Source organism: Amblyomma mixtum, chromosome 1 (genome assembly GCF_055824585.1).
Source record: "Amblyomma mixtum isolate Tamu chromosome 1, ASM5582458v1, whole genome shotgun sequence".
In the NCBI taxonomy this organism is placed as follows: Eukaryota; Metazoa; Arthropoda; class Arachnida; order Ixodida; family Ixodidae; genus Amblyomma; species Amblyomma mixtum.
This window is the reverse complement of record NC_143012.1, coordinates 211,571,337-211,585,091: the sequence shown is the minus strand read 5'-3', so window position 1 is coordinate 211,585,091 and position 13,755 is coordinate 211,571,337. Positions and strand designations below refer to the sequence as shown.

At 51.1% G+C, this 13,755-nt stretch overlaps 1 protein-coding gene across 1 annotated transcript; it reads right to left on the bottom strand.

Annotated features, from left to right (window-relative positions):
• Positions 1-1,150: 1,150 nt before the first annotated feature.
• On the bottom strand, positions 1,151-4,135 carry LOC149370782 (uncharacterized). Its single transcript, XM_089578626.1, has 6 exons — positions 4,111-4,135; positions 2,597-3,182; positions 2,227-2,359; positions 1,532-2,080; positions 1,391-1,490; positions 1,151-1,278 (listed from the first exon to the last, which is right to left on the bottom strand). The coding sequence occupies exons 1-6, from the start codon at positions 4,133-4,135 to the stop codon at positions 1,151-1,153; spliced, it is 1,521 nt and encodes a 506-aa protein (XP_089434752.1).
• Positions 4,136-13,755: the final 9,620 nt, after the last annotated feature.

The window sequence follows — 13,755 nt, the reverse complement described above, 5'->3', positions numbered from 1 at the left end:
TCGTTGATAGTTTCCCATTGTTTCAGAGACGTGTCACAACACAGGATCCTGGCACAGCTGAGTGGTATGCATACAAGAAAGGATTCCATCCCGGCCGCGGCGGTTGAATTTCTTTGGAGGAGAAATTCTAGAGGCCCGTGTGCTATGCGGTGTCACCCTTAAGAAAAAATCTAATGACTTTCTTCAGAAAGTCTAGTGACTTTTGACATTAGGATCTTATGCCTTTCTCATGACTTTCTGGTGATTTTCCTACTGAATTCCTAATGGCTTTCTAAAACGAATTGGCCACCGTGGTTCTAGTGTGTTCTTAATGTATGCTTTTCTGATGTTTTTTTCTTGACTCTCTCATGTGCTACCTGCCGTTGCAAAACCCGATCCAATTATGGTGATCAGTAATGCAAAATAACAGAGAAAACAAAAAAGTAGAGCAAAAACAAAAAAGTCCGCGTGCAGGGGTTCGAACCGCCGACCTTAGACACTCTATCTTACCACGCCAACCACTACACCACGCCACCAGACGTTAACTAGTCAACTTATGTGGCCTGATATGTGGAGCCACAGTTGTTTCCTGTTCTTTCCATTGCGTGTAAATATAGCACGAGCATCTTACATGCACCCACGGGAAAACAACGTTGTTCAGAAGGACCTTTCAGGCCTCTTGCGGGTGCCAACGTATTCCGAGCCTTGACATACAGCGCATTGGCCGTATCAAACCGCTTGGGAAACTACATGTCTCAGAACGACAGCTGTCCGTTGATTGATTGATTGATTACTTTGGGGTATTCTTGGGAGGGGATACTGGTCCCGACGTATGTTGGCCAGTTGGTGGCATCACTCTTGGGGACCAGGGGAAGGGGTAGGGGGATGTAGGGAGGGGAGAGGGGAGGGGGTATGGTCGTCGCCGCGACGGGATCGGTCCGTGTCCGTGCAGGGGGAGGGGTCTTGGACTTGGAGTAGCGCCGCCGCCGCAACAACAGCTCGCGGGGGGAAGCCTCGGTGCACTAGGATAGTGTGCAAGCACCGGGCTGGGGGAGGCAGATTCCTAGACCTTCATGTGGCTGGGAGGAGCCGAAGGTCTAGAAGAGTCCAGGTCCAAGGCTGCAGGTCCAGGAGGCCGCAGGCCTTGGGCTGCAGGTCCAGGTTCCTCGGGCTACAGAAGGATGTCCAGGCTGGTCTCCTTGAGGTAGGCCAGCAGGAGCCGGCAGGCGGGCAGGGGGTTCCGGGCCGGGAACAGCAGCTGGTCCTCCGTGTCTGCTGGCAGGCCGAGGGCACGGTAGCCTGCAAAGAGACGGCTACGAGGCAGGGCAAAAGTAGGACATGCACCCAACAGGTGACCCAGGGTGCCTGTGTCCCCACACGATGGACAGGCAGGGGAGGAGGCCATACCAACTACGAACTTGCGTGTCGGCGTCCATGAGCATCCGATCCGAAGTCAGAGCAGGAGAGCACGTTCTCTGCTCGGGATCTTGTCTGGGAGCCGGTGGAAGGGCCTGCACGCAAAGATACGCCTGTCAGGGTGCTTTGCCCTTACCGCTCGCCTTAGTAGTTGCCGGGCAAAATCATGCGGGGCCACTTTGGTGGTCACTGGCGACCCATCGTTGTGGGCAGCCTTGGCGAGGGAGTCGGCGTCCTCGTTGCCCTGGACGCCGGTGTGGCCAGGGACCCAGTGAATGGTCACCTGGTAGCCTGCATCCTCCAGTGCGTGCAGGTGGGCACGCAGGACACTCGCCGATGTCTGCGAGATGTGTGGCCTGCTCAGGAGCTGGAGGGCAGGTCGGGAGTCACACAGGACAGCGACAGGGCCAGGTGGGGTGGTGGACCCGATGAATTCTGTTGCCAGGTGGAGACCTGCCAGCTCAGCTGCCGTGGAGCTGCCCGGGAAGGAAAGTCTGCAGGACCGGGTCTGCTGCAGTTGGGGCACCGCCAGAGTCGCCGCTGCCTGCCCTGTGGCTGGCAGGACCGAGCCATCGGTGAAGAGGAGGGTGGTCCCTTTGCACTCTTCCAGGAAGGCAGCAGTGGTCTGGCGGAGTGCTGCAGCAGGGGAGTGGCGCTTGGTCACACCGTCAAGGTCCAGGGTGACCTGCAGAGGAGGTCGGGTTGGAAGAGGGGGAGGACTGGGAGGCCCTGGGGAGGGCCAAGTGTCTCCAAGTAGAGTGCGTGGAGCTTCCCCATCCTAGAGTTGTCATTGGCCTGCAGGCGAGCACGGAGGGCACCGCCATCACGAACGTGGGCGAGCCGGTCCGTGTGGGTCAGGCCCATCTGCAGGAGCAGGAGGTCCAGCGGGAAGATGCCCGCCTCTGCCAGCGTGGCCGGGACCTGCGATCGCGGTGGAACCCCCAGGAAGCGGCGGATCCATTTCCTGCGAGAGAGTTCCATGCGATTAAGGCGGGTGCTCCGGAGAGTAACTAGGGGGAGGGCGTAAAGGATGGCTGAGGTCGCCGCTGCCTCGAAGAGTCGGATGGCCCAGGTGGGGGTGCAGCCGTTGCCTCGGGCGACGATGGAATGTACTGCTCGGCCGACTCGCTCCATGTGGGACAGGAGGGCCTTGTCAGCAGGAATCCAGGAGAGCCGGTGGTCGATGGTGAGACCAAGGTACTTCACCTGCGATTTCCAAGGGAGCTTAGTGTCGTCAATCTTGAGGGTAGCAATCTGAGCCGTGGCTCGTGCTCCCCTCGGATGGATAAACAAAGCCTCAGATTTCGTGGCTGAGAGAGACAGCCCCTCGGTTGCCAGGAACTGCTGCACCCCGTTGAGGGCACGCTGGAGGGCCTGTCTGGCAGAGGTGATCTGCCTCCTCGGAGCTCGGACCCAGAGGGCGACATCGTCCGCGTATACAGAGCAGAGAACTCTGTGGCGGCGGTCCTGCTGGATGGAGCGAGGGAGGCCTGCCATGACCAGGTTGAAGAGGAAAGGGCCGAGGACAGACCCCTGAGGGACCCCGGTGGTGATGGGGCGAGGGCTGCTCAGAGTGCGGCCAACCCGAACCTGCATAGAACGGTTGGACAGGAAGGAGGTTATAAACCGCCGGAGGTTACCTGTCACCCCCAGCTCTTCCAAGGCCATCTCGATGGTGCTATGGGGCAGACCGTCGAAGGCCGACTGGACGTCCAGGAGGACAAGGATGGCAACGTCTCCGTGGAACTTCGCTTCCTCGAGGGATGACACCACGTCCGCGATGGAGTCTGCGGTACAGCGGTGCCTGCGAAAACCTGTCAAGTTCTCGGGGAGAAAGCCTCAGCAATCCAGGTGAGGCGTTGGAGTGCCACCGACTCCATGGTCTTACAGGCAGCTGAGGTCAGCGAGACTGGGCACAAATTACTGGAATAATGCGCTAGGTAGCTTCAAAACTTCCGAGCATGTTAGCGACACACATCTTTCTAATCCATCCAAATGTTTGAATAATGTAAACAATGAGGTGACTGAAGATCGAGAGACTGCGCTGTCTTCTTTTTTATCCTGTACACTGGTATATCGCATGCTTGTCACGGGTTCTTTTCTTGTTGCGTTCCTTTCTGCACTGTTCGGAGTTGTATTGAAAACAGCGCGCTTACGCTTGCAACGTGACGCACTATATGGAGCCTGCGACTGAGCGAGCCTTTGATATTTCGTTGTTCGTTGCTGTACCAGTGCCTTCGAGCCTATATTTTACACTTTGCAGACAAAAAAAAGTTCTTCCTTTCACTCCTGCTGGTAGCACGTTTTTTGGTCACTCATATTAGCGCCACCGCACGATACGTTCAACGCATTGAATAACGATCAGAGGTAACGACGACTAATCTGGACACTAAAGAACACAAAACAATCCAATTTTCCGTGGAATGTTTCAATAGCTAGCTGTCGAGAAGCATGCTGTTTTTTTTTTCAAGAAAATCTTCACTGGTAAACAACCTCTCTCTTTTCAGGCTGTCGAGACTATCATAAAAGCGTAAATTATAGCCCCCCCCCCCCCCCGCCCCCCTCTTCCCAAGTGCCTCCGGCGCTTGTTGCATTTATTTCATGCATGCCTTTGTGCGTACCACACAGGCAATGACATGAGAGAAATTCGTGTGAAATAACATCTAATATGTTGTGCTATATTTCTGCATGGGGGTTAACGACGAGAAAACTCACTTGAGTGGCTGATGGCCGATGACATCGGAAATCTTCTGTTTTAACGCCAAAGAGTCTCTGCTGAGTTTTCATTGTCGAAAGACATGAATACCTGCCTTCGCGGTGACATTCTAATGTGTCACAAGGAATGCATGAACATGACACCAGAAACTCAACGCTCATTTTTCTAAGGGCAGTGCACGTTGAAGAACCCCAGGTGGTCGAAATTTCCGGAGCCCTCCACTACGGCATCTCTCATAGCCTTAGTCGCTTTGGGACGCTAAACCCCATAAAACCAAACCAAACCACACAAGAAAGGAGAATAGAGCCTCAGGATGAAGTTTGGGGCCGCAGTCACGGCATCCCTGCTTATATTGCATGCCTTCCTTCACGCTTTCGCTGCTTTTTGTCACGTTAGATATAAACAATGTGAACGTGGCAGCTTAATCCCAAAATTTCGGGCGTCGCGACAACAATTATGCTAATGCAAAGGCTTCTCGCTTTTCTGGCAACAACACCACGTTGCAATAAGCAAAATCCCCCCAGCGTGGCAAGGGTTATCTAATACGGGCAGAATGACAGGAGTACGCGTGTACAAATGAGGCCATTAAAACAAAGAAAAAGTTCAGGGGCAGGCATTCACACCTACCATTACGTTCAATCTTGCGCTTTCACGACCTTGTCAGAAAACGAAAACAAACTTTGTAATGAGCGCCTCCAGAGCAATTTATTCAGCGTTATCGCCTGTCGAGACAATGGCAACGCTTCATAACCTACTGAAAATAGGCACACATGGCAAACACAAAAGCCACTGCGGCGCGCCGCAGATAGAAACTGAAGCTTTAGGAAACCATGCACGGCCAGATTTGCTCTTTTTACTCGAGAATGAAAGCGCTGTGGCGTGCAAACCATTTTTCTGCCAGAGCCTGGACTCCCTCTGCTGACGCACAGTCGTTTGTTTCCGCGTTAGTTCACTAAAGCATATATTCTAGCTCACTGCGACCTTGGAGCAGTGGCTTAGCTCTGGTTAAGCCTGGATATACAAGCGAAAAGCTTCAGTTGTGCTTGGTTTGACGTCATGGCTGTCGCAGTTCGTGCACAATGCACTGGGAGCACCACTATAACGGTGGAGGCGTTCGGCCGTCCACACACTACCTATGCAGAGGCGGAGGCCGGAGGAGACGGAAATCGGCGGGGTTAAAATTCAGGGGGCACTTTGGCTCTCCAAAGTGCTGCAAGGCGAAAGCGTTTCCTGGAGCACTGTTTGTCTTCTATTTATTTTTATTTTTCATATTCTATTTCTTTCGTTTCATTTTTTTTCTTTCTTGTTTATTTATTTTATTGTCTTTTCGTTCTATTTTTTATTCTTTGTTTTCTTTTTATTTCTTTTTATATCATGCTTTCTCTTTTAAAATTTTTCACATTTTATTTTTTCTTGTGTTTTGTCTTCCTTTAATTTCTTAGTTATGTTTTTATGTTACATTTTTTATTTCATTTTTAATTTCTCTTTCTTTTCTTTTTATTATTATTTTTATTTTTTTACATTTCTATTTTTTCTGTTTTTCCCTTTATGAAACTCATGCATTCACTACATGCGCCTTTATTCATGCTCAATCTTTGAGCATTCGTGGCTGAGGATTAGCGTCTCCGCTTCAAATGCACAAGGCCCTGGCTCGATTCCCAGCCTCGGCGCAATTTCTTTTCAAGTAGGGACGTGGCGACGGCTGCGGCCACCTGCGCCGAGCATGACGTCCCTCGGTTTCGTATGCGCAGAACTTGCCATTCGGTTTCTCGGCATATGCGAAGCTCGGCTCCGAACCTCGTAGTGAAGCTTTTCGCTTCAAAACACTAATGTGTACTCTCACGCTGTCAAACCGTAAATCGAGTAAATCGTGTAGCTAGTGCACAGGCAGTCACAGACGGGTATCTAGGCCTGTTTCACATAACTTCAGCACGGCCTTCGTCACACACCACCAATCAGCACGTTTCGCCCTGGCGCCTAAAAGAGTATCTTCAGAGACAGGGCGAGAGTCCAGTTGTCTCACGGTCGCTTGACTAAGTGCAAAACAAATCTACCAGTGTACACAGTACAGTCTTAATTAGGCCAAACCATCGTGATTTTTGTGCTGTTGGTGGTGGTGGTGGTGACAACTTTTTAATAAACTAAAGGAGAGTTTGCATGCCAGAAATGGCCCTTTACATAGGTGGAGTCCTTAGACCGGGACCCCGCTGGACGAGGCCGCTACTCGCGCCCGTTGGACTAGAGCCCTTTGAGACTGCAGCCCCGAGCAGTTGAGCAAGGCTGCCTCCCTTGCCTCTCGGGAAGGGGAAGGATTGGGGGGAAGGGAAGGATTCTTTTGACAGGCCCAAACCATGTGGAAGGTATCGGATACTTCCCCACTGTGAGGGCAGCGCCCATAAATTTCGGGGTCGAGATGTTTCACTATTGTAGGACGCAACAGAGTGTTGGTCTGCAGGCGTCTCAGAGTTCGCACATCAGCTTTACTCATGCCCTTAGCAGGAACCAGGAAAAGCCGATGGCGTTCGCAATAGTCCAGAATTTCCCTGAACCGCAGAAGCGGTTGCACAATCTCTGAGCCCAAAGAGCCTAGATGAGGTGCCCGGGGTGTAGGAAGAAATGTCCCCGGAAAAAACGTCCCCGGAACATACATCCCTGGAAAAAAGGTCCCAGAAAAAAGGTCCCTGGAAAAAAGGTACCCTGAGGAAGCACCGTCTAGGAAAAAATGCCCCTAAGTGAAGGAAACAATTTCTTCCGGAACCCATCTGACAGAAAATTGCCCGCTTTATTAGACTCTTGTTTGGATTTGAGAATAGATGTAAGCATGAAGTATTTTGTAGTACCTGACCGCGCCATGGTCATGCAGTCCAGGTCATGCAAAGGAAAAGCACTCCTGCAGGTGACTTCGCCGAAGCGCCGAACGATCGAGAGACGCACTTGTTCTGGACCACTTCCCTTTCGCCGCCATCATTGTTCATCATGGACGCCTAGTATCTGTTCGTTGTTTAGTCGCTTCCGTGCCGACATCAGTAGTCGTTGTAGCTTGAAATGTTACAGCTTGCCAAGAAGAAACGCACTTCAAGCCTTGATATTACGGTGAAGAAATCCAGCTGGAAGCAAAGAAATGCACCAGAGACAAAAATACATGGAAGCTTAATCTACAAAAGATGATGTGCCATAAAATTAGTGAAACGCGACGACAGTAAAAGGAAATTAGTTGCTGGGTGAAAACCAATACAATAAAGCGTGGAGACTAAAACCAAAGAAGATAATGCAAGCTAAAATCAGTTATATATAACAAGAGTAAAAGGAAACTAGTCCAGGTGATAAAGACCGAGTCACGGAATAAAAATCTGAAGATATGAAAAGAAATTATCATGCAAGCCAACAAAAACACGGCTAACGGGTGAAGTAACGTGAGTAAACTGCAGTTAAAAAATAAAAAAGAATAGAGTTAAAACCGGATCGTTCGCCCAACAGAAAGCAAAAAATCTTCGATTTTGGTCGTCCCGGCAGAGCAGTTTGCACATAAGTACTGAACACGCTGCTTCGTGGCCACAAGCGTTGTTCTGTTTCTTTTCTTTGCAGGCGCACCGACCTTACACTAGGCTATCTTCATGGTCCTGGTAGCTTCTTTTGAATGCAAGGCGTTGATATTGTTCCGCGTGGTTGGGTGACTTCGGCCCAGCATACTCGGGAGCACCACCGGCAAACAACTTGTATCCGCCACATGCGAGCCGTGCGTATACATGCGGGTCGCATGCATGCGAGTTGCATGCATGTACACACGCGAGACGGCCGGATGCTCAAATTGCGGCGCTTACGATACGTTTGATGTCACCCGTTTGGGGACATTTTTTCCTACTTCGCAAATTGGGTCGTTTATTCCGGGGATGTATGTTCCGGGGACATTTTTTCCGGGGACGTATCTTCCGGGTACGTTTTTTCTGGGGGCATTTTTTTCCGGCTCCCGAGGTGCCCGGTAGGTAAGCGACCGGGCAGCCGCGTTCGCAGCCTCACTACCTCTAACGCCCTGATGGCCCGGAGTCCGAACTATGCGTTTGGGCGAAGGGTCCGATTCCCTCACTGCGCGCTTTAATATACTGTAGGCTAAAGGTGAAACCTCGCCAGCCAGGTAGTGTTGACAGGTTCGACGCGAATCTGTCACGATTACCTTCGAATTCGAGTCCGAGGCGGCAAGCGCAATGGCTGCTTCCTCAGCCTGCGCTGAATTTCGAGCTCGAAAGGAGAGGCCGTTAACGCATTTGTCCTAGTGAACTACTGCGGCCGTGTAGAATCCAGTGGGCGACGGCCCTGCCACGTCAACGTAGTATACACCATGTTTGGATCCGTGTTGGTGTTCAAGGGCCTGAGCGCGCGTCTCTCGTCTGCCTTCGTGCGTATGCGTGTCCATGTTGCGCGAGATTGGAGGGACCCAGAGCTTGTGATGCCATAGCTCCGGAATCTGACACGTCTCCTCTGTCACTCGTGTTGGATGTGCAAGCGGTCTAGCAGGCGGCGCCCGTATGCCGTCTGCGAGAGTCGCGTATATTGGTTCACGAGGTGGGTCTCCCGTAACTCCTGGTAGGAGTTGATCACCCTCAACGCCAAGAACTTAGCATTGGAGGTGGCCACTGGGAGATCCAGTGCTCGCTTTGTAGCCTTTATAACGGTAGCGTCGATTCTTATTTCTTGTTCTTTCGTAGTGCGAAGATAGGGAACGGAGTAGAGGATCCTGCTAGTCACGAACGCATGGGCGAGCCGAAGCGCGTCCCTGCCTCGCGGCCCGCCGCGCTTGTTAGAAACGCGATGGATCATGCGTCCGACTTGCTCGTCTACGCGCTTGAGTTTGGCAATAGTAGATTCCGGGCTGGGCCTGTTATGGATGAACAGGACTAGTATGCGGAACTCCTCGACCTCTCCGATAGGACCTCCCGTCAGAGGGATTTGCAAACTCGTGTTGTCTTTAGGATTGGATCTGATGTGCAGAAGTTCCGATTTTGCGGGAACACATTGGAGACCACAGCCGAGAGCGTAGCTATCGATTATGGTGGCAGCCCGCTGAAGGCTGTCCTCCATTTCCCCAAGGCTCCATTCGGTAGTCCAAATTGTTATGTCATCCACGTAGAGTTCGTGGTGAATGCCTTCCGCCCGGTCCAATGGGTTTGGAAGCTGCATCATGGCAATGTCGAAAAGAAGCGGCGACAAGACCGCCCCTTGGGGTTTACCCCGTGTACCCACTGTGTATGGTCCGTATTCGTCGTCCTCAACCTTGAGGAAGACGACGCTTCGAGAGAAAGTCTCGTACATACGTGAATGCCTTGCGCCCACAATCGGTGGTAATCAAGTTAGCCAAGATGCTGGCAAGGATGACTTTGTCGTTGTGGCGCATGGCAGTGGGTCGTATTATGTAGCGGTGCAACTGGAGGAGGACGTCCTGCGCAGACATATGCGGTCGGAACCCGAACATATTGTCTGCAAAGAGGCCCTTGTTCTCTATGTGTGGAGATAGGCGATACCTAACCATCGTCTCCATAAGCTTGCCCACACAAGTTTAGTGAGATGGGCCTCAGTTTGTCGGTATTCACTGTCCTGCCTGGCTTAGGGATGAAAGTGACCAAGGAGGCCTTCCATTCGGGAGGGAGTGGACGCCCGTCCCAACTCTGGTTAATGTACACTAGCAGGTGGAGGTAGGCCGAATCGGGGAGGTTCGCCAACAGATTGACTGTTACGCGATCCCGACCTGGAGCCGTACCTCGCCGCATTTTAGCTAAAGCCGCCTTAAGGTCGTGTAACTCAAAAGGGGCATCAATGTCGGGAATCGGCTTTCCTGCGCACTCGTACTCGAACCCAACTGGGTCCTCTATGCGGCAGAAATATCTGTCGCACAGGGTGTCCGCTAGTTGAGCCGTCGTAGGCCTGCCAAAATCTCCCACTTTCATCCTCCTTTAGCTTCTGCATCCCTCAAGCTGACGCAGATATGGTACAAAAAAGTGAATGTGAAAGCAAATCCAAAGACGCGATGTGAAAGTGATCCTAGTAAATGCGAAATGTAAAACAAGTACTTCTGACACAGAGTAATCACATCGAATAGTATGATCACCCGGCGGTTTCCTTGTTTCATTTTCATCTTTGCATAAGCAGTGTCTGAAAAATCGAGACGTTTTGCTACTGACCACGATGTCGCAAATGCCATTGAGGCAATAAGGAAACATTTGCACTGGAGTGAAAAGCTGGTGGCCGTTTATTTGTATTGAAGCGGTCTTTCTGTAGTGATTACGCAATGCTAATACCTTCATGTGCGCTACTTTGGCACTCCCCTTGTTAGGCGCTTATAGGTATAAGGCACCTCGGGCGCAGGAGCACATTTCTTTCTGTTTTCGTTGACCGCGGCTTAGGAGTGCTGGTGCTCGCCAGACACGTTTGTTATAGAATAAAGTAATTCTACCGGCGTACTTAGCTGCTACACTACTAGAAAAAAGGTAGTAGCACTTACTAACTTTTAGGGTAGTAGCTGGTTGTCACATATGTTATTACCCTGCTAGTAACTGTAGTTAGCAATGGGAAGGTAGTAACGACTGCTACCTGAAGTTGGCAACGAGAAGCTAGTAGTATATACTAAGAAAATGAATAGAAACTCGCATATGTTGCTAGATTCATCGTATGGTGTGTTGTCGTGGCTTGCCAAATTTATGCGGACTCGAAAAAAATAAAAGCTTCACAGTTCATTTGAGTAATTCTGCAATCCAGACAGAGCTATCAGAGCATGGTAGCCGTAAATCACGCACTTAAGATGTAGGCTTATCGCTCATTACATGTAGAAATTATGAGAGGTTATGGCGTCAACACCCTTACCGTGCGCACACAAAAGTCACAATACAGGAAAAGCACAAATAAGGATTCATACACGCGCACTGCGCGTGCACATGTCGGGAAACCTTTCTCAGTGTTATCTACGCCGTAATTCAGACTCTCATTTACGGGCTAGTGTTTCTTACCGGCTGAGTTAAGATACCAGCGTTAAATATGAAGTTGTGATTGTAGAAACACCTTAGTCTACCTAACCATATGCCCCTGAAGAAATGTTTAACTACAAAACCAATTTATTAGCAAGACAATCTGTGTCAGTTGATATTCCTTGACTTTATTTTAGGATTAAAGGAACGTTCCCTTACTAGATAGTAACTAGCGACCATAATAAAAAGGTAGCAATCGGGCTACTTTTACAAGATACACTTTGAAGAGGGTTACTAAATAGCTGATAAAAGGTAGTAACACGCAGTCAGCGTTAGTAACTGCTGAACTTACTACCTTTTTACTAACTTTTTTTTTAAGAGCATCCACCCTCGTTCCAAGCTTCACAGAAGAACACCATATATAATGGTGACGAGAAACAGTATTAAACAGCGGGGCCCTAGAGCTAAGTTAGCGTTGTCTTCCTGCCTTCGGAACCTGCTATGCTGCAAGACAGCCTCGCAGTTTGAAGAACAGGAACTTTTCGATGAGTCGAGAAGGTATTAGACGTCATACGGCGATCGTCGTACGACGAGCAACGTCGCACCTTAGGACGAACAAGTCCCAGCTTCAAGTGAACGTTATCTCGTGTCTTATCGGTCAGGGAGCCTACGAGCTGTTTAAGTCTCTGTGTGTGTGAGGAGATAGCGCTACCCAGCGTCGTTTGTGAGGAGAAGAAGAAAAAGCACGAGGAGCGCGTGCGGAGGGGAACGCCGGGACAGGTAGAAGAGGATTACGTGGCAGAGAAGAGAAGAGCGCGGTGGACGACGGACGTGGACGAGTTTTGCTGGCTCCCCGAGTTCTGGGCTTGGGCCTTAGCCGCAGACGTCCGGGCCACCAGACCTGGACATCCATCGTCGAAAGCCTCAACCACCAGGCCCAGGCGCCACTCTTCTCCGTCCATCCGTCAGCTGCTCCACACAGGCCGCCTCTGGTTCCTACGTGGCCTTTCCGGGATACCAGACCTGGGAACCGTGCTGGGAGCCCACAGACGCTGACGCTGCGGTAGCGTTGCATCGACATTGGAACACCCAGAGACTCCCTGACTGCCCGACACCGAGCCAGTCCTCCCCGCTCGTTGCTCGAATGAGAGACAAGTAGTGTGACTTTCCCTTTTTGACTTTCTTTTTCCTGTATTTTTCGTAAGCACTTTGTTCTGTTCCCCCGTGTGTTTTTCCCGTGTGTTGTTGCGTTGCTCTCTTGTTCCTTTCCTTTTTTTCACTCCCATACTGAAATTGGTTTCCTTTCCTATAAAAGCCACCTCGTTTATTGTTTGTACTTTTGTGTTTGTGTAAAATAAGACCCGCAATCTCACAGATCCTCACAAATTTGGCGTCCACTACGACAGGACGAGGTCGGTTTTTATTTCTTTGCCTGGTGTGTTAATTTAGGCACAGTATGAGCGCGTCAGAGTTGGTTGCTTTAGGCGAGCGCATGGGCTTGTGAGGCGCCGAGTTGCGAGCGTGGGTGGAGGACGAGCTTCGTAAGGTGCGGGAAGAGAGAGCCGCTGAGCGTGAAGTTACGAAGCAAAAATTGGATTTAGAGGCACGGAATTTAGAGACGGAGAAACAGAAATTGGAGTTAGAGGCGCGGAACTTGCAGCTACAAATAAGGCTCATGGAGGGTGGCGCAAATCCTCCAAGTTTCCGTGGAGAGCGTAGCGTCTCACCGGCCAGCTCCATTAACCCGCATAGCCTCATACCACAGTTCAATGAAGCGCGGGATGACCTCGATGCCTACTTAAAGAGGTTTGAGCGTGTGGCCACGGGGCAGGGTTCCGCCTGAGGATTCCGTGGACTATGACAAAGCGAAGCTTGCCTTGCTTCAGAGGTTTAGGTTCACCGAGGAAGGGTACCGAGAAAAGTTTCGCCAGAGCAAGCCTCAGGATGGCGAAACGGCCTCGCAATATGCTGCCAGGTTGTTTAGTTTCTTTGACCGTTGGGTCGAGATGCGGGGAGAAGGCCGAACTTTTGAGGTGGTTCGCGAGATGGTCGTGAGCGAGCAATTTCTGAACAACTGTCATTCTCGTTTAGCCCTTTTCTTACGTGAGCGGGAGGGCAAGACAGTTTCCAAGCTGGCGGAGGCTGCCGATCATTTTCTCGAAGCACAGCGGCAAAATAACTTGTTGCTCTTTAAAGAGGAGGGTGAGCACACGATAGTTAAAGCCAAGGACGAGGTTTCACGTTCACAATCCCGCCTTCGATGTTTTCTTTGCGAGAAGACTGGGCACAAGGCGTCGGATTGTCGGACGAAGCCGAAGCAATTGTATTGCACCTGGTGCCGTGAGGTAGGACATGATGCCCAGTCATGCAATGCTAAGAGACCAGGAGACCGTGAGGAGTTCGCCTGTTGCATGACACCTCGATATTCACATCCCGATAACCCTGCAGAGGTAACGCGCGTAGAGGGCCAGTTGGGGGAGATGATCTGTCCTTCCAACCCGGTGGAAACTGCTATGCCCGTGGGGCACGGTGAGGTGTTCGGCCAGCCTGGTTCGGTATTACGGGATACGGGCAGCACCGGCATCGTTGTGCGTGGGTCCCTTGTACCGGCAGCGGCACTTACAGGGAAACAGGCTACATTATTCTTGGCCAATGGGACCCGTGTAGAAGTTCCGGAAGCGGAGGTGGTGA

Bases quoted from the DNA above. Each gene is read 5' to 3' on its own strand.
- LOC149370782 (XM_089578626.1), bottom strand. From the start codon at position 4,135: ATGTCATCGGCCATCAGCCACTCAA. The intron at 3,183-4,110 runs GTGAGTTTTCTC...GCTGTACCGCAG, and splicing joins ATCGGCCATCAGCCACTCAA to ACTCCATCGCGGACGTGGTG. The intron at 2,360-2,596 runs GTACCTTGGTCT...ACTCTCTCGCAG, and splicing joins CCTTGGAAATCGCAGGTGAA to GAAATGGATCCGCCGCTTCC.